Below are 19,440 nucleotides of genomic sequence, written 5' to 3' on the forward strand. Positions count from 1 at the left end.
TTAAAGTTTAAAAAATTATTTTACTAAAGAACGGCATTATAAAAATAAAAAATACAATGTATATCAGCAATATCAACAACAAAATAACGAAGTACCGGAACACATAAGCGAGTTTGACTCAAGTGGTCAACCATGTTGGATCCTTCATGTTAGATGTGGTGGTATGTGGCGCCCTCCTGTGGCCAACACCAGAAACACTGAGATGGAGATCAATACAGGGACTGAAGAGGAACACACTCCAGACAGTGTAGAAATGAAGGGGTGAAAGATGGAGGGGTGACAGATGGAGGGGTGGAGAGATGGAGGGATGGAGGGGTGGAGAGATGGAGGGATGGAAAGATGGAGGGGTGGAGAGATGGAGGGATGGAAAGATGGAGGGGTGGAGAGATGGAGGGATGGAAGGGTGGAGGGATGGAGGGCTGGAGAGATGAAGGTCATGACATCCTCTCTTCATAAACCAGTCCACGTTGATGAAACAAAAAGTATCAAAACGAGTTTTCAGAGGTTTAAAATGTTGGAGTTCTCACTTCTCTCCCAGACCCTTCAGTTGGGACTACAGTACCCACAGTTCTTAGCGGCGGCAGAGAGTTCTCCGGTCACACGTCGCGGGCCCGCCTGGGGATGATGATCCTACGGTAGGTTCGTCTCTCCGAGATGTTGCGTCGGACTCTCACCACGAGGGGAGGGGCCATCTCCAGGTCGAGGGAGGGGCTGGAGTGAGACTTCTTCAGCCCCCCCTCCACCTCCCCTCCCTCCCCCGCCTCCCCCTGGTTCTTGTACAGCTCCTTGTCGTAGAGCTCCAGCTGTTCTCTGAGGGGGGCGGGCTCTGTGAGGGGGGCGGGGTCTGTGAGGGGGGCGGGGTCTGTGAGGGGGGCGGGGTCTGTGGTCACGCTGTTCCAGGCCTTCAGGGTGACGATGTACGCCTCGTAACGACTCACCTACAATACAGAGAGACATCACACACACAGACAGGTACCAGACACACACACAGGTATCAGACACACACACACACACAGGTACCACACACACACACAGGTACCACACACACACACACAGGTACCAGACACACACACAGGTATCAGACACAAACACACAGGTACCAAACACACACAGGTACCACACACACACACAGGTACCACACACACACACACACACAGGTACCAGACACACACACAGGTATCAGACACACACACAGGTATCAGACACACACACAGGTATCAGACACAAACACACAGGTATCAGACACAAACACACAGGTACCAGACACACACACAGGTATCAGACACACAGGTACCAGACACACACACAGGTACCACACACACACACACACACAGGTACCACACACACACACACCTCGTGGGTGAGGTACTCGTCCCTGGCGCGGGTCTCCTCCAGCCAGCGAGCCCTGGAGGTGTGGCCTCTGCCCTCGCTGGCCTCCTGGTGGAGCCGGGTCAGGTCCTCCTGGAAGCTCTGCAGCATGGCAGCATGGGACTGCTGCTGACGCTCCTGAACACCACAACAACAACAACAACAACAACAACAAACTACATCAACAACAACAAACTACATCAACAACAACAAACTACATCAACAATATCAAGCAGGATGGTGTGTGTGTGTGTACCAGGGTGTGTGAGGACTGTGCAGAGGGCAGGATGGGCCTGTGGAAGCGTCTCTGGGAACCCACGGCAGCAGGGAAGGAGGGGGAGGAGTGAAGCGCTGACACCAGGTTGATCCTGCTCACCCACGAGGACATCTCTGCTGGGGAGCTGTGGAGGGGAGAGCATCTGAACATGCAGTACAGGAAGCACACACACTCACACAGCCAGCCCCTCGCTCACACACACACACACACCCTCGCTCACACATACTCACACAGTCAGCCCCTCGCTCACACACAGACACACTCACACCCTCGCTCACAGACACACACACACCCCCTGGCCTCCCAGTAACTCACGAGGCCTGGAAGAGGAACACCCTCCAGTCGGCGGTCTGCAGGCGGAACACGTGAGGTCTCTTGGTGTAGTGTGTCGCTCGCTCCCCCAGAGCGTGGTGGACACTAACCAGCTCCTCGGAGCTCTGCCAGTCCCTTCCATACTCATCCTGGGACAGAGACACAGAGAGAGAGAGAGAGAGAGAGAGAGAGAGAGAGAGAGAGAGAGAGAGACACACAGAGAGAGAGAGAGAGAGAGAGAGAGAGAGAGAGAGAGAGACAGAGAGAGAGAGAGAGAGACACAGAGAGAGAGAGAGAGACACAGAGAGAGAGAGAGAGAGAGAGAGAGAGAGAGAGAGAGAGAGAGAGAGAGAGAGAGAGAAAGAGACACAGAGAGAGAGAGAGAAAAGGAAAAAGAGAGATCCACAGAGAGGTATAAGAGGAAGAGGATAACGTGCAGAGAGTTAGCATCATTTATCCTTTTTCAGCAGCGAATATACTCATCTAGATGAAGGACAGGTATGGACTGATGACAGGAAGAGAGAGGAGGAAGAGAAGGAAACAACAAGAGAGAGAGAGAGGGAGGGAGGAAGAGAGGGAGGGTGAGGGAGGGAGAGAGGGAGGGTGAGGGAGAGAGGAAGAGAGGGAGGGTGAGGGAGGAGATCTGACCTTCTGTAAGTAGAGCACCATTCCCTTCAGCACGGCGTAGAAAGTCTTCCAGCTTCTTTTACCCCATGGAGCTGTCACACACACACACACACACATCAGAACTCATTCAAGATCTCAACAACACCCCTTTTCAAACCCTCTCTCTCTCTCTACTCTGGTTAAAACCACCCCCAACCCCTGTCTCCCCCCTGCCTCCCCTGCCTCTCCTGCCCCCTGCCTCTCCTCACTGCGTTTGCCGTCGATGTCGGCGTGAGCCTTGCGTTGCAGGAAGCCCTGTTTGAAGACGGAGGCCTTCTTGTCGTGGGGAACGTTCTGGAAAGGGTTGCTGCTGCAGCGGCGAGGCGCGTCCTCTCTCGAGTCCTCCTCCAACAACAACGAGCTCTTCAGTTCCTTCTCATTACTACGACAGCCACGAGGCACGGAGGAACGCAGGGATCAGAGGAATAACGAGGGAAAGACAGAGGGATGGAAGAGGCTGAATGATAAACAGATGAACAGGTAAATGAGTTGTAAAGGAGCTGATGGTTAGTAAACAACTCACACAGCCCATTCCAGTGGCTCACTCTTGATGGAGGTGAACAAGCTCTGAAACCCAGAGGCAGACAGACAGGTGAGCAGAGGACTGATACAGGCAGCTGAGCAGACCGACAGGTATACAGACAGACAGGTGGATAGGCCCCTCCTACCTTCACCAGCTCCTTGCTGAAGTTCCCTCCCTCGTTCATCCCTTCCAGGTTGGACACAAAGCCGGACGCAGTCATGGCCTTCCCTACGTTCTGGAGAGACGACAACATCAGCCTCACACAGTACACACAGGTAGACAGACAGGTAGGCAGACAGGTAGACATGACCCTGCAGACACACAGGTAGACACACAGGTAGACATGACCCTGCAGACACACAGGTAGACACACAGGTAGACATGACCCTGCAGACACACAGGTAGACATGACCCTGCAGATCTGAGTGAGGCTGAAGGGGACCATAATGAGGCTGAAGGGGACCTGAGTGAGGCTGGAGGGGGCCTGAGTGAGGCTGGAGGGGGTCTGAGTGAGGCTGGAGGGGGCCTAAATGAGGCTGGAGGGGACCTAAATGAGGCAGGACTCACCTGTCCGTGCAGGTCTGTGTTCAGCAGCATCACAGCGCAGGTGAGGGTCAACACCGCACCTGGGGAAGCAGTCATCAGGAACACCAGCAGGTCAGAGAGTGGTAGGTGACTGTTCACTGTGCTCTGGCTTTTAGCTCTGATCTGACTGTTTCCCCTGCTCTGACTGTTTCCCCTGCTCTGACCGTTTCCCCTGCTCTGACCGTTTCCCCTGCTCTGACTGTTTCCCCTGCTCTGACTGTTTCCCCTGCTCTGACTGTTTCACCTGCTCTGACTGTTCAGAATGTTGTGTTGCGATTGAAAGTGCCTGCTCTGTTCTGACTGTCTGGAATCATGCTAACAACCTTTGTGCTCTGGCTGGTTGTTCTGAAGGTCAGAGGTCAGAAGTGGGCTCACCAGAGGAGGGGAAGGTTTGAGGGTTACACTGGTAGTAGCGACAGGAGAAATGCTGCAGGACCCGTTCTCTTTCCTGGGTCTCTCCGATCAGAACCACCACCCTCAGAAAGGACCTGGAGGGGGAGGAGGGGTTAGAAGGGGGGGTGAAGGGGGAGAAGGGAGGAAGGACAGGGGAGGAGGAACATCACAGCTTACAGACAGGTAAACAGACAGGTAAACAGACAGGTAAACAGACAGGTAAACAGACTGGTAAACAGACAGGTAAACAGACAGGTAAACAGACAGGTAAACAGACAGGTAAACAGACTGGTAAACAGACAGGTAAACAGACAGGTAAACAGACAGGTAAACAGACAGGTAAACAGACAGGTAAACAGACTGGTAAACAGACTGGGAGGGCTTGAGGGAGTAATGCACATATGGCCTCTCACCTCAGAGCCTGGTCCAGGGTCTGGCCTGTGAAGTCAAAAAACTTGAGATATTCCTCCCCCACTGCATGGCTGAACTCATTACTGCAGGAAGGAGAGAGAGACAAACGGGTCTTATTCATTTTTTCCCCTCAAAAGGTTTAAAAAATATCATATTAAAAACCTCTTACTCTTTGTCCAGGTGTTTCACCACTTCAGTGCTCCGGATACCGTCCAGACGGAACAGGCGCTCAGCCAGCCGGCACACCTGCTCTCTGTCCAGCACCTGGTCCACACCTGGTACCGAGGTTCCTGGTTCTACGGTTTCTGGTTCTCCTGGTACAGAGGTTCCTGGTTCTCCTGGTACAGATGTTCCTGGTTCTTCTGAGGGTCTTTGTTCTCCTGGTTCTGGGAGAGACGCCTCCCCTGACCTTTCTCCTGGTACCAAGATTCCCGGTACCCCTGGTTCTGAGGTTCCTGCTTCTTCCCCCTGCTGTGACTGTTCCCCCTGCTGTGGCTGTTCCCCCTGCTGTGACTGTTCCCCCTGCTGTGGCTGTTCCCCCTGCTCTGACTGTTCCCCCTGCTCTGACTGTTCCCCCTGCTGTGGCTGTTCCTCCTGCTGTGGCTGTTCCCCCTGCTGTGGCTGTTCCTCCTGCTGTGGCTGTTCCTCCTGCTGTGGCTGTTCCTCCTGCTGTGGCTGTTCCTCCTGCTGTGGCTGTCCCTTCTGCTGTGGCTGTTCCTCCTGCTGTGGCTGTTCCCCCTGCTGTGGCTGTTCCTCCTGCTGTGGCTGTCCCTTCTGCTGTGGCTGTTCCTCCTGCTGTGGCTGTCCCTTCTGCTGTGGCTGTTCCTCCTGCTGTGGCTGTTCCCCCTGCTGTGGCTGTTCCCCCTGCTGTGGCTGTTCCTCCTGCTGTGGCTGTCCCTTCTGCTGTGGCTGTTCCCCCTGCTGTGGCTGTTCCCCCTGCTGTGGCTGTCCCTTCTGCTGTGGCTGTTCCTCCTGCTGTGGCTGTTCCTCCTGCTGTGGCTGTTCCTCCTGCTGTGGCTGTTCCTCCTGCTGTGGCTGTCCCTTCTGCTGTGGCTGTTCCCCCTGCTGTGGCTGTTCCCCCTGCTGTGGCTGTTCCCCCTGCTGTGGCTGTTCCTCCTGCTGTGGCTGTCCCTTCTGCTGTGGCTGTTCCCCCTGCTGTGGCTGTTCCCCCTGCTGTGGCTGTCCCTTCTGCTGTGGCTGTTCCTCCTGCTGTGGCTGTTCCTCCTGCTGTGGCTGTTCCTCCTGCTGTGGCTGTTCCTCCTGCTGTGGCTGTCCCTTCTGCTGTGGCTGTTCCCCCTGCTGTGGCTGTTCCCCCTGCTGTGGCTGTTCCCCCTGCTCTGAGAGTTCCTCCTCACCTGAAGGCACTGCTTTCTCTGACTGTCTGGAATCATCCAAACAACCCTTTTGCTCTGACTGCTCTACCTGGTTTAACTGTTCTACTTGGTCTGACTGCTCTGACTGTTCTACCTGGTCTGACTGTTCTCTCTCCCCTGAGGGCTTTGACTGATCCTGTTTTTTCAACTCGATGAAGACGCTTTAGGGGGCGGAAGACAAGATTTCATTTTTAGACAACAATAACAAAAAATTCCGTAATCTGCATTCATGAGATATATCCTGTATGACTGATGTATAATCTGTGGTTTGAAAAGGACAGAACAGACCTCCTCCATGTTACTCACCTCATTACTGAACGACTGTCATCTGGCTGTGCATCATGTTCTTTAGTAGAGGTCACATGTGGAGCGATCTGATCCTCCTCTCCCCTCTGCTCCTCTCCCCTCTGCTCCTCTCCCCTCTGCTCCTCTCCCCTCTGCTCCTCTCCCCTCTGCTCCTCTCCCCTCTGCTCCTCTCCCCTCTGCTCCTCTCCCCTCTGCTCCTCTCCCCTGCCCTCCTCCTCCCCATCGCCGCGTGCTTCCTCTCCCCTCTCCTCTATCACCCCTTCATCTTCTCCTCCCCTCTCCTCCTCTATCACGCCCTCGTCTCCCTCTCCCCCTTCCTCCTCTCCCCCTTCCTCCTCCCCCCTCTCCTCCTCCATCACCCCCTCATCTCCCTCCCACCCCTCCTCCTCCTCCTCTATCCCCTCATCATCTGTTGCCGGGCAGGAGTCAGTCTCTGGGTTGATCTGCTGGGTCAGCAGCTCGTCAGTCTCCTCCCGCTCGTCCTCCAGGTTGAGGTCATCCTCACTCACACTGTCCTCCCCTGCAGACGGACACAGCTCAGTGGTTAGAGCTCCTGACAGCAGATCAAGAGGTTGCAGGTTCGCTCTGGATGAAAGCGTCTACTAGATGAATACTGTGTTTAAAACCCACTTGGTGAGGTGTGGCGTGAGAGGAATTTACAGTGGAGGTGATGCTTACCACCATGCCCTTCAGACAGCCTGTGGTCTGGACCCTCCTCTTCCTGTTCGGGACCCTCCTCTTCCTGTTCGGGACCCTCCTCTTCCTGTTCGGGACCCTCCTCTTCCTGTTGGTATGTGGTGAGCTTCTCCTCCTCTACAGTGTCACATGTCTAGGGTGGCAACAGCAGCCGTCAGCGTAGCAACACATGCCCAGGAGTGTGTTCCTCAAACAGCCGTGACAACACTACCATACGACATCACTTCCTTATCACTATGGAGGATCGCACTGGGAGGTGCATTTGAAATAAATTCCTAATGTACGAGTGCATTTGACTTGCTTAAATGTTAAACTTAAATGTTCAGCTATCGGCTGTTAATCCAGACTCAAAAGTTGAGAGAAGTCTAACTTTTGAGTGTGTATGGATGTGTAAGACCAATCAGAGAACAGATTTTGTTGAACTGAACAGCAGCCTGTAGGTACAGAACAGGGCTGGGGCGCTCACTGGGATGTGATGTGTGATGACACACACAGACACACACACACAAACCTACAGCCTTTACTCTCACACACACACACACAAACCTACAGCCTTTACTCTCACACACACACACAAACCTACAGCCTTTACTCACACACACACACACAAACCTACAGCCTTTACTCTCACACACACACACAAACCTACAGCCTTTACTCTCACACACACACACAAACCTACAGCCTTTACTCTCTCACAAACACCCGTCTTCCACCGTGTTGCACAACATAGGTGCTTACTCACAAAACAAATGTAGAGACACGCAAACACACACACACCTCCATGGCAACCCAGAAAAAAAAAGAAAAAAAACAGTAACCACATACCACTTCCTTCTCTCTTTCAGACACACGCACGCACATCTCCATGGTGACCTCCTCTCACCTACCCGGTTCGAGGTGCCGCTGTGGAGAAGGTTCTGGGGCCGCAACAGCTGGTCAGCTGGGTGGTGCTCCGGGGAGCTGGGCTGGTGGAGGGCCAGAGGGCTCACGGTCCAGTCCAGCCCCGCCCCGCCGCTGGAGGCCAGCTCAGCGGGACTGTTGTCCATCAGGGGGGAAGACACAGACGTTTCCAGCGCGTCCCACTGCACGGTGGCGCAGCAGAGAGAGTCTGAGGGTCGGGCCAGGGGGTACGCGGGTAAGCAGGCCCACTGGTCCTCCAAGTCCTCCAGGGACAGAGCCCCCACCAGGGGGGGAGATAGGGCATCCTCTGAGCCTCCCTCACGCAGCCCGTTGAGCTGAGGGAGGTCTGAGGGCGGCCATGACGGCGGACGGTCCTGGTGAGGAGAGCGTACCCTGGCCTCCTCCATCAGCTAGGCCTTCACTCAGGCCTCAGGCCTACCTGGTAGTGAGGATGATGCTAAGATAAGTTAAGCTGGGTGGGTTATGCTAGGCTAAGGGTGGGCTATGCTATGCTATGCTAAATTAGGCTAGGCAAGGCTGGGCTATGCTAAGCTAGGCTAGTCGCGGCGTTTATCCTGGAAGCATATCTCAGTGGCGTTGTCATGTTGTCTGCTGGGCTGCTTCCGGGGCCGGTGTGAGCTGAAGGCTGACGGAGACACAGGACTCAGGGTTAGAGAGACAGGATTCAGGGTTAGAGAGACAGGATTCAGGGTTAGAGAGACAGACTCAGGGTTAGAGAGACAGACTCAGGGTTAGAGAGACAGACTCAGGGTTAGAGAGACAGGACTCAGGGTTAGAGAGACAGACTCAGGGTTAGAGAGACAGGACTCAGGGTTAGAGAGACAGGACTCAGGGTTAGAGAGACAGGACTCAGGGTTAGAGAGACAGACTCAGGGTTAGAGAGAGAGGATTCAGGTTCAACAGTACAATCATACACAGTGGGGTTGGTGTAGCTTAGTGGTTAGAGAGTTTGACTGCCCCACACACACCCGGCACCAAATCCTCCTTCCTGCGCACTTTAGATAAAAGCGTTTCCTACTGAATCAAAGCCGCAACACGCTGCACCCTCCACCTCCTCTACTCTACAGACGACACAGGGAAGCCGGAGCTGTGTGTAAACGGGTAGTGTACACACCTAGTCACACAACAGGACTTGGTTAGACTGGTTTGCACAAACATCTAAACAAACCCAATCAGCCAAATATTTAAACAAAGGGATTCATGTTGAGCAGTGTCACCTGCAGCAGAGTCACAGTCTAGTTCTGACTCTCTACATATGAACTCCACCATCACAAACACCTTCTCTTCACCATTTGGGATATTACATTTTGACGTCAACAAACCTAAATTAAGTCAAACCGGGGTACACACACAGAGAATGGAGTGTTGAACTGACAGCACACCGTCAGGTTCAAGCGAATACAAATTGATTGACAAATTAAAGTTATGAATCAACAAGTTGAATCCTTTCCCAGACATGGATTAGGCCCCTGAAGCAAGAGAAAAACGATCTACGAAGAGGAGGCTTTGTAGATCTGAGACTAGGGTTAGTCCATGTCTGAGATACTGCGTCTAAACCTTCATCTTGTGTAAAGGGAAGACTCCACTCACCGTTCGTGTGATGGGAGTTAAAACACAAGCACAGACGTAGAGATGCACTTCTAACTGGACTCACAAGTCAGCACGGACAGTCGCTTTCATCAAAACAAAGGAAGCTGTTTTGAGGAAGATGAAACCGGTTCCGTCGTCTCACGATGGCGCGGCACCACGGATGTTCTCCACACTCACTCTCGCTTCCACGTCAGCCTAACGAATACTTCCTGACCACACAGGAGAGAGAGAGGGTGAGAGATATAGAGAGTGTGTGAGGGAGAGGGGGGAGAGAGTGTATGAGAGAGAGAGATAGTGTGTGTGTGAGGGAGAGAGAGAGGAAGTGTGTATGACAGTGAGACAGAGAGAGGGGGGAGACATAGAGGGTGTGTGTGTGTGAGAGAGAGAGAGAGAGAGAGAGAGAGAGAGAGAGAGAGAGAGAGAGAGAGAGAGAAGGTGCAGAACTAAGATTAAGAGAGAAGGGTGGGGAGGTGCGGGGGTTAGCAGGGTGACTAAACGTCCTCCTCAGATGGACAGCTGTCTGTCTGAGCTAACACCGGCATGCACCAGTTAGCAGTCCAGACGTTACCAGCATCTAACCACACAGGAAGGAGGCTGATGTTCAACTCTCTCAGCTCAACATCTCTGCAGCTCATTAGAACATAACCTGATGCTGCAATATCCCCCGCTCTCTTTCTGTCTCATCCACTGTCTCTCTCTCTGTCTCTCTCCCCCGCTCTCTCTGTCTCTCTCGCTCTCTCTCTGTCTCACCTACTCTCTCTCTCCCCCGCTCTCTCTCTCTCTTTCTCTCTCTCTCTGTTTCACCTACTCTTTCTCTCCCCCGCTCTCTCTCTCTGTCTCACCTACTCTCTGTCTCTCTCTCCCCCCCCCTCTCTCTCTCTACGTCACAGAAACCCACATCCGGCACAGCTACTGGGCACACTTCCTGTGCTGGTGCTCGCTTATCACTTCCTGTTAGGGTGCAAGAACCTCTGTACAGTGAGCCAAGACGGTTTGGAAACAGAGGAAAAAGGGAGGACAGGCTAACTTCCTCCAGATGAACCAGAGATTCATGTGTGTGTGTGTGTGTGTGTGTGTGTGTGTGTGTGTGTGTGTGTGTGTGTGTGTGTGTGTGTGTGCGCGTACGAGTGTGTGTGTGTGTGTGTGTAGGCTGCATACATTTACATTTAGTCATTTAGCAGACGCTATTATCCTTTGGCACAGCCAGGGAATCGAACTGGCAACCTTCAGATTACTAGCCCGTTTCTCTAACCGCTCAGCCACCTGACTCCACATCATCATACATCATCATAGCGTAGGATGAACCACAAACACACTCAGTCACCAGTAATTCATAGGTCATCTTAAACACACACAGGCTCCACTCATCCTCTGTTTGGATTAACAACACTTTAGTTATTAATCTAGATCTCTGTCAGTGACAACCTCTGTCCTACTGTGTGAAAACACTGCAGACTTCTGATTGGTTAGAGAGGATCGTCATTGCGTCATTGTTGCACAACCCTGCTCTGAGTGTCTCCTATCCAGGAGTCTTCTAGGGTACCATCGCTATAACGACTATCCAGAAGTCTTCTAGTGTACCATCGCTATGACGACTATCCAGAAGTCTTCTAGGGTACCATCGCTATGACGACTATGAGGGAGCACTATCGCTATGACGACTATGAGGAGGTACTATCTGCAAGGGGAAACAAAGTAGCTGAGACCAAAAATAGTGTTGAGCCGGTCCCCTGTGTCTCCTGCAGGTAAGCACATCTCAGACCTCTGTCACCTCCTCTAACCTCTTCTGACCCCTGTAGATAACAACTCAGACCTATCACATCCTCTAACCTCTCCTGACCCCTGTAGATAACATCTCAGACCTATCACCTCCTCTAACCTCTCCTGACCCCTGTAGATAACATCTCAGACCTATCACCTCCTCTAACCTCTCCTGACCCCTGTAGATAACATCTCAGACCTCTGTCACCTCCTCTAACCTCTCCTGACCCCTGTAGATAACATCTCAGACCTCTGTCACCTCCTCTAACCTCTCCTGACCCCTGTAGATAACATCTCAGAGATCTGTCACCTCCTCTAACCTCTCCTGACCCCTGGTCTTCTGCCGCGTCTGCTAGATGCACCATCAGTACGCCGCTCTGGATAAAAGCTGAATGAATAACAAAGTCAGATGTAACTGTAAACACTGAACAGATAAAGATTCTGCATGTGACTCTGCACAGCTGTGCGTTGAGATGCCACTGATCCAAACCAGACGACATAACAGACATCAAAACATTCAACATATTCAGAAATAAATATAAACTCCACTGGAACTCACACACAAAAGACTGTAATGTTACAAATGCAGTCAATAAATAACAAACAGTAAAAGTAGTTTGATGTTTAGCTTCCCCTCCCTAAGGACATCATATGATCAATCAGCTAGCAGAGCTTACAGAAGCCTGCTGTCTCTACAGCTCTGGAGCAAGGCAGCGGTCCACACACACACATCTTTCTGCCTCGCACACGCATGTACACAGACACACACATACTTACGCACACAAGCGCAGAGGCACACACACAGTTTAGAACACAGGGTGAACCTTCAGAAGCCTGTCTCACACGTGGGCACAGACACACAGACAAATACTCTCACACGCAAGCACAGACGCACGCACACAAACAAATACTCTCACACGCGAGCACAAAACAAGCTGTAAACTCACCATCACCTGGGGTACCCAGAGGTCTTTAACGTGTCACTCCTCCTCCAGCTAACTAGATACTTCAAACTTCCGCTCCCTCTGCCCCGCTGTAACGCGGATGTGTCTTGGAAACACGACAGAAGGGGAGGAGGGCTCGAGGAGGAGGGAACACTGACAAGAGACAACAGAAAAAGGTAAAGAAAGGATTCATTGTGATTGGCAGACAGCCTGCGAGGACTAAGACACCTGAGAGGACCGGCCCTGCCACTCCCCCGGGTCACGGAGAGAGGTCTGGCTTCATTCCTAAACCGCCGAGCAACACCGAGGAGTGAGGAGTTTCAACAGGCATCCTCTGATGGATTTACTCAGTGTGTACACACTGGCGTTCCATAAACTCACAACAAATCGCCCAAAACCGTCTGCTGAGAATCCAGCTAACACAACTCTGCAGTGGCCTACCTTGCGCTGAGGCTTTGGCCTTATTTTTAAGTCAAAGAAGTTGTTACTTTTAAAAGTTTGGTCTGAGCGCAACGAGACGGTCAAAACGAGACGTTCCAAACGCTCCACAGAGTTAAATAAACGTATTACGTTAAATATCCACGTTGGGGTTGTGCATCTACTGCTGATAACGTCAACACAAACTGCAACAGTAGTGCAGATAAGATGTACAGTGCCTAAAGCTAGCTACCTGCCAGGTGTTACTCAGCTAGTGATCCTACGGCAGCAATGTCCACTCCTGAACTGCGGAGGCGGTAACCGGGTGATCGCGGACCATCAAGACCTGAGCGAGAAACAAGGAAACGGTGTCTACGTCATTTTCATGCGACGCCGTCTTTGTTTGTTCCGTATACGGCAGCATCACTGTACGAACCCACTCGTCAAGTTACCTCTTTAGAGTGTATTTTCACATATATTTTTCATTGGCCAATTATGACCAAATCAAACGACTTAAAGATGTTCTTAGAGTCATCTCTGAATGAGATTTTTAGAGCGACAGTGAGTGACATACTTGACTCAGTAGATGAGACCTTGTCTGAGTACCAGGGTACAATTCTTAGAATTGAAGCAGAAAATAAAGATCTAAAGCGAAGGCTACGCGAGGAGGGGAATAACCGAGGTACATTTCTACAGCCTCTACTGTACTATGTATAGGCTACAGTAAACTGCCAAATGGGTGATTTGGAGGAGGGCGTCGATCATACACAGCTTCTCGCCCTGAGCTTTGTGTTGTGTTGAAGTTACGGTGTTGCGGCCAGCTAACATACATTTCAGGCAGCGACACAGTTTCAAATAAAAACTTTTCGATCACAAGTGGCTCACAACTCAGTTTTTGTTGTTGATAATCGGGTAAACAACCAGCCAAATACGTTTAGCCTAACTCGTTCATAATGAGCTGCCTGACGCTGTCTCTTCTGTTACAGACAGTCGCTATGAAGCTGCTCTCCACTCTGACCCTCTGTCTCCAACAGACAGCAGCAACGCAACCAGCGCCAACAGAACACACGGAGCCAACAGGAGAGGGATAAAAACATGTTCACCTCTGCCCGCTCTTGCTAAAATTGCATCTGTGTCCACCCTAACAGTTCCTCTCTTCATGAAAAGCGACCCTGATGCTGAAAACTCCTGCGCCATCGATCTCTCCCAGCCTCTCTCCCCTCTCAACCTCGTCGCCAAGCCAATCAAGATGGAGGTCTCGGAGGCGAACTACGTAGATCACGCCCCTCTTCAGTCAGCGTCCGGACCAGAAGACGACTCCACTGACGGCGACAGCATCGTCAGGGTCACCGTGGTCCCCGGCAGCTACGTCACCACGGAGGAAAGCGAGGATGAGGGCGACCATTTTGTGAAGTCGGAAACGCAGGAAGTTGGGGTTGGGGTGGAGCGTGGTGGAGCAGAGCTGCCCCAGGACAGCAGGAAGCACCTCCCACTTCCCCCTGACCAGGACCGCTCCACCATGACTCAGGAGAACTACTTCCTGGAGGACAGGAAGCAGGACCTTTCGGGCATCTCGAACTCTGCGTTGCCAGGTTGGGAAGAACCCCCCAGAGGGGTGTTCCCCTGCTCCCTGTGTGAGAAGACCTACAGCTGTAAGTCCTCCCTCAGCGCCCACCAGAGGAGTCACGGAGAGGACAAGCTCCATCGCTGCAGCTACTGCAGCAAAACCTTCCGCCGCGCCGACCTCCTCCGGTCTCACCGACGCACGCACACTGGCGAGAGACCGTACAGCTGCAACCTCTGTGAGAAGACCTACAGCCACGCGGGCCAGCTGAGGATACACAAGCGCACCCACACCGGCGAGAGACCGTACTGCTGCCCCTACGCGTCCTGCGGGAAGTGTTTCAGCGAGCACAACCAGCTGAAAGTCCACCTACGAACTCACACGGGAGAAAGACCGTACAGCTGCAAAGTTTGCGGCAAAACCTTCAGCAACGCCGGGAACCTGAAGATCCACGAGAGGATCCACACCGGGGAGAAGCCCTACTGCTGCGGCCAGTGCGGGAAGAGATTCAACAACATGGGGGACCTGAAGACGCACTACAGGATCCACACTGGAGAGAGGCCCTTCCACTGCGACCAGTGTGAGAAGACCTTCAGCCAGGCGGGACACCTCACCATCCACAAGCGCATGCACACAGGAGAGAAGCCCTACTCCTGCTCTGAGTGTGGGAAGAGGTTCAGCGTGACGAGCAGCCTGAAGCTGCACCTGAGGACCCATACGGGGGAGAAGAAGTACAGCTGCTCCTGCTGCAGTAAGACCTTCAGCCGGGCGGGGCACCTGAAGAGGCACGCGCTGGTCCACACCAGAGAGAGACTGCACGAGTGCCAGCAGTGCGGCAAGACCTACACCGACCAGTCCTCCCTGAAGAAACACCTGAAGACACACAGCTGAGAGGCGCTGCTGCCCTGGAGCTGGGAACCCTGACGGAGTGATGAGACTGAGGACGGAATAGTGATGATGATGATGATGTAATGATGATGATGATGACTGTCCATCGCTGTATCAGTGTTCTCTGACGGTATTGACAGTTCAGTTGTCATCCGAGACTGTGCACAGAGCAACACAGCCCTGCTGTGTCGTGTGTCTGTTCATCCTGAGGAGCAGTAGACTCGTGTCTCTCCACTGTGTTACTGGATGGTGTTTATGCAACACCACAAGCAAAACAATATATCATATGAAGATTTGTATTTATAGTTCATGATTGAAAAAACTAAGTAGCTAAAGATGTTATTCTGAATTTGCATCTATTGGAGGTTTTGCTCAAATCCTCCCTGTTCAAGGACCAGTACTATAATCTACTAATCACAGCTAACTAGTATCCCAGAACAACAGCAGTGTTAGGACTCTGATATGTTAGTACTGTGGACACCTGCTGCTTTCACCTGCTGCTACATGCTGGGTCAGTCTGTTATCTCCAGTGGTGGATTTGAGTTCAAGTCAAGACTAACCATCCTTGTTATCAGTGTTGAAGTCACGGTTGTTTTGCCTGTCTTTGTAGTCACCCAAAGGCCATGATTGTAACAATACTAATGTTGTTTTGAATTGTCATGTTTTCACCACCGTGAAATGTCTTAAAAGAATAAGATGTTATATATCTTCAAATATAATGACATATGTAGTTGGCCTATGTATTGTGACATGTAATGCTTTTGTGTTATGGATTTATACAGAGTGAGATCCTAGAAATAGGTTTTTATTTGTAGTACAGGTCTGAATAAAACAGCAAAGTGTTCCAAACACCTCAGACACCTGGTTCTCCAGACAGGAAACACCTCAGACACCTGGTTCTCCAGACAGGAAACACCTCAGACACCTGCTTCTCCAGACAGGAAACACCTCAGACACCTGGTTCTCCAGACAGGAAACACCTCAGACACCTGGTTCTCCAGACAGGAAACACCTCAGACACCTGGTTCTCCAGACAGGAAACAGCTCCTCCTCTCTGGTTACACCGTTCTACTGAACATCGGATTCATTCCGTAACCAGAACCCAAATCATTTAGACACTAAATGTGTATTATAATTGAATCCTTTTAATGCAACATCAAGACATATGAAGAAACAAGTACACACATATACAGCAAACTTATCTCTCCAATACAAATACAATATCTAAACATACATTTCCTCATGACCATATTTGAGTCCTACAGCTGGTTTCACCAGATTTTCTGTTCACCCCAACATGTTCCTCACTTCATCATCATGTTCCTCACTTCATCATCATGTTCCTCACTTCATCATCATGTTCCTCACTTCATCATCATGTTCCTCACTTCATCATCATGTTCCTCACTTCATCATCATGTTCCTCACTTCATCATCATGTTCCTCACTTCATCATCATGTTCCTCACTTCATCAACATGTTCCTCACTTCATCATCATGTTCCTCACTTCATCATCATGTTCCTCACTTCATCATCATGTTCCTCACTTCATCATCATGTTCCTCACTTCATCATCATGTTCCTCACTTCATTATATCTATTACAGCCAGACTTTCAAGAGCAGTAAGATGATACGAGCCCTGGGTGACTGTGTCTTGCTCCACTGTGTGTGTGTGTGTGTAGCACCTGGCAGAGTGTGTAACATTACCTTAAACTGGTATGCAAGTGTGTGTGTGTGTGTGTAGCCCCTGGTGGACAGAGTGTGTGTGTGTAGCCCCTGGTGAACAGAGTGTGTGTGTGTAGCCCCTGGTGAACAGAGTGTGTGTGTGTAGCCCCTGGTGTAGAGAGTGTGTGTGTGTAGCCCCTGGTGTAGAGAGTGTGTGTGTGTGTCCTGGTGCGTGTGGTTACCCAAGGCTGGTCTTGCAGCAGAGCGCTGGGGCTCGTGTGAAGTCCTTGCCAGACAGGTAGAGAACAGGCTGGATGCTGCTGCTGATGTCCATGAAGCCAAACGCAAAGTAATGGATGTAGCAGCGGAACACGTCCGGGGAGTAGTAGTCCTGGAAGGGGAACAGCGCCACAGGGGGGAAGTAGTTAACCACGATGATGGCCAGGATGATCACCACCATCTTGAAGGCTCGTTTCTTCACCGGGTGCATCTCGTCCCGGCCGGGGCCCGACCGCCGCAGCGCCCAGAGGATGGAGATGTTGCAGAACACCATGAACGCAAACGCCCCCAGGATCATCACCGTGAACACCCTCTCGAAGTTCCTGATTTTGCCCACGCACTTGGCGCAGGCGTAGGCCAGCGTGACCAGCCAGACGGCTCCGGCCAGCACGGCGCGGTGCCGCCGGTCCTTCAACTCGGTGAAGGTGATGGGGTGCAGCACGGCCATGTAGCGGTCCAGGCAGATGCAGGACAGGAAGAGCGGAGAGGCGTCCTTGATGCCGTAGAAGAAGCGCAGCACGTACCAGGTGCTGCTGGTGGTCAGGTACACCAGGTTGGCAAACTCCAGCGGAGGGATGAGGCAGAAGAAGACGTCGAGGACGGCCAGGTGCAGGATGAAGATGTCCGAGGTGGACGAGTCTCCCGTGTTCCTGCGCATGAGCCACAGCACCATGATGTTGGCGGGGATCCCTAGGAACATGTTGATGAACTGCAGCCCGAGGTAGAAGATCAGGACGGCAGGCATGTGCTGGCAGCCCTCGTACACGGTCTGCACCTCAGACGTGCGGTTGTCGGGCCGGAGGGAGATGAAGAGCACGGAGGAGTTGAAGAACATTTCCATGCTGACAATCGCGGACGGGGAAGACTGGATCTGAACGACGGACAGAAGAAAAACACAATCACTGCCGTTTAAAAGCCTGTCAAACATTGACGGCTTTTCTGTTTGGTCGTCAAACAAATGAGGGCTGCTCCTTGTGATGCGAAGCGTCTCTGTTCTCTGTGGAGGAACCGGCCGGCCGCGTGACACGTTCTTACCTGATGTCTGGATCCGAAGAACACGACCGGACGGACAGAATTCTCTCAGCTCAGATGCTCATGTTTCCTCATGCAAAGACTTTCTTTGGATTGTTTCTGAAACCAGAAGTGGTCAGGGTGTGAAATCTAGCAGGACTGCTCACAGTGATGTGAACTGATGTCAAAATGTAAAAGAATATGCTGTGTCATCAGTCTGTTGCCTCTCTTCCAGAGAATCCAGTTTATAAAAGCTTCCGTTCTGCATTAATGTACACACTTTAACTCTCTGTTTGTACGAGGGTATCTCTGTATCCAGGGAGACGAAGCTGTCCATATAGAAACCCACTATCAATGAGTTTACATTGTCTGATTAAAGTCCTTGGTTTCAGCGTTGGAAAAATGTCCTCATCAAAATGATAGTTAACCAAACTCCATGACACAGAACAATGCACGGAAACCCAGCTGATATGAACTCAACCATTTGAATGAGCACTGCATGCAAATGTCAGCAAAGACGGATTAGAAAGCCTACCTTGTCTGCGGATGTCAGGAGCTGAAGGCCTGCGCTCTCTCCAGCTCTGAGACTCAGGTGAGAGTGACTGAGTCGCCTACACAGGAGCAGCCCCTCCGCCCCTCTGCCCCTCCGCCCCTCCCACCCCTGCAGGGACGGCACACACCAAACATGGAAATGTGGCACCGCACACTGGAAAAGATCCTGTTTAGTAAAAGTTCCATAAAAAAACATTATAAACCAACATGCATTGTCTTTCCATCAGCTTCGTTAAAATCTGTTTGGTTTGTATGTGTGTGTGTGTTGAAGTAGCAGTGGAGAAGCAGACAGAAGGTGAAGTGGTGGGTTTGATCGGGGAGATTTGTCATTCACCGAGACCGTCTGTGATGCAACAAAACATTGGTGCCTGACGGAAATTTGGTGGTAAACAACTGATGCAACAAGCTTGACTGATCAGCTTTGTAACAAAGTGTAACGTGTTACAGGAGGATCTCTGGTGGAGGCTCACCGGGTTAATGTGCAGCGTGGAGGCTCCCCGGGTTAGTGTGCAGCGTGGAGGCTCACAGGGTTAGTGTGCAGCGTGGAGGCTCACAGGGTTAGTGTGCAGCGTGGAGGCTCACAGGGTTAGTGTGCCCCGTGGAGGCTCACCGGGTTAGTGTGCAGCGTGGAGGCTCACAGGGTTAGTGTGCAGCGTGGAGGCTCACCGGGTTAGTGTGCAGCGTGGAGGCTCACAGGGTTAGTGTGCCCCGTGGAGGCTCACAGGGTTAGGGTGCCCCGTGGAGGCTCACAGGGTTAGTGTGCAGCGTGGAGGCTCCCCGGGTTAGTGTGCAGCGTGGAGGCTCACAGGGTTAGTGTGCAGCGTGGAGGCTCACAGGGTTAGTGTGCAGCGTGGAGGCTCACAGGGTTAGTGTGCCCCGTGGAGGCTCACAGGGTTAGGGTGCCCCGTGGAGGCTCCCCGGGTTAGTGTGCCC

General features: G+C 52.0%; 3 protein-coding genes across 3 annotated transcripts; 1 reads left to right on the top strand and 2 right to left on the bottom strand.

Moving 5' to 3' along the window:
* Positions 1 to 5,270, bottom strand: LOC136964451 (PH and SEC7 domain-containing protein 4). The gene is made up of 12 exons (XM_067258576.1): positions 4,705 to 5,270; positions 4,538 to 4,618; positions 4,107 to 4,219; positions 3,714 to 3,772; positions 3,292 to 3,381; positions 3,147 to 3,190; positions 2,833 to 3,005; positions 2,606 to 2,676; positions 1,961 to 2,106; positions 1,625 to 1,769; positions 1,354 to 1,506; positions 1 to 938 (listed from the first exon to the last, which is right to left on the bottom strand). The coding sequence occupies exons 4-12, from the start codon at positions 3,741 to 3,743 to the stop codon at positions 597 to 599; spliced, it is 1,194 nt and encodes a 397-aa protein (XP_067114677.1). The 5' UTR covers positions 3,744 to 3,772; positions 4,107 to 4,219; positions 4,538 to 4,618; positions 4,705 to 5,270; the 3' UTR covers positions 1 to 596.
* Positions 5,271 to 12,854: 7,584 nt separating this feature from the next.
* On the top strand, positions 12,855 to 15,839 carry LOC136964449 (zinc finger protein 25). Its single transcript, XM_067258573.1, has 2 exons — positions 12,855 to 13,228; positions 13,533 to 15,839. Exons 1-2 carry the CDS (start codon positions 13,042 to 13,044, stop codon positions 14,999 to 15,001), a joined length of 1,656 nt encoding a protein of 551 aa, XP_067114674.1. The 5' UTR covers positions 12,855 to 13,041; the 3' UTR covers positions 15,002 to 15,839.
* Positions 15,840 to 16,610: 771 nt separating this feature from the next.
* Positions 16,611 to 17,813, bottom strand: hcar2 (hydroxycarboxylic acid receptor 2-). Its single transcript, XM_067258404.1, has one exon. It carries the CDS (start codon positions 17,783 to 17,785, stop codon positions 16,904 to 16,906), a length of 882 nt encoding a protein of 293 aa, XP_067114505.1. The 5' UTR covers positions 17,786 to 17,813; the 3' UTR covers positions 16,611 to 16,903.
* Between the last annotated feature and the right edge of the window lie 1,627 nt (positions 17,814 to 19,440).

This window comes from Osmerus mordax, chromosome 20 (assembly GCF_038355195.1).
Source record: "Osmerus mordax isolate fOsmMor3 chromosome 20, fOsmMor3.pri, whole genome shotgun sequence".
In the NCBI taxonomy this organism is placed as follows: Eukaryota; Metazoa; Chordata; class Actinopteri; order Osmeriformes; family Osmeridae; genus Osmerus; species Osmerus mordax.

Coding starts and splice junctions, on each gene's coding strand:
- LOC136964451 (XM_067258576.1), bottom strand. CDS start 3,743: ATGCTGCTGAACACAGACCTGCACGGACAG. Junction 3,006..3,146: donor GAGCCACTGGAATGGGCTGT/GTGAGTTGTTTA, acceptor TGGCTGTCGTAG/TAATGAGAAGGAACTGAAGA. Junction 2,107..2,605: donor TGGTGCTCTACTTACAGAAG/GTCAGATCTCCT, acceptor TCTCTGTCCCAG/GATGAGTATGGAAGGGACTG.
- LOC136964449 (XM_067258573.1), top strand. CDS start 13,042: ATGACCAAATCAAACGACTTAAAGATGTTCTTAGAGTCATCTCTGAAT. Junction 13,229..13,532: donor CGAGGAGGGGAATAACCGAG/GTACATTTCTAC, acceptor CTTCTGTTACAG/ACAGTCGCTATGAAGCTGCT.
- hcar2 (XM_067258404.1), bottom strand. CDS start 17,785: ATGGAAATGTTCTTCAACTCCTCCGTGCTCTTCATCTCCCTCCGGCCC.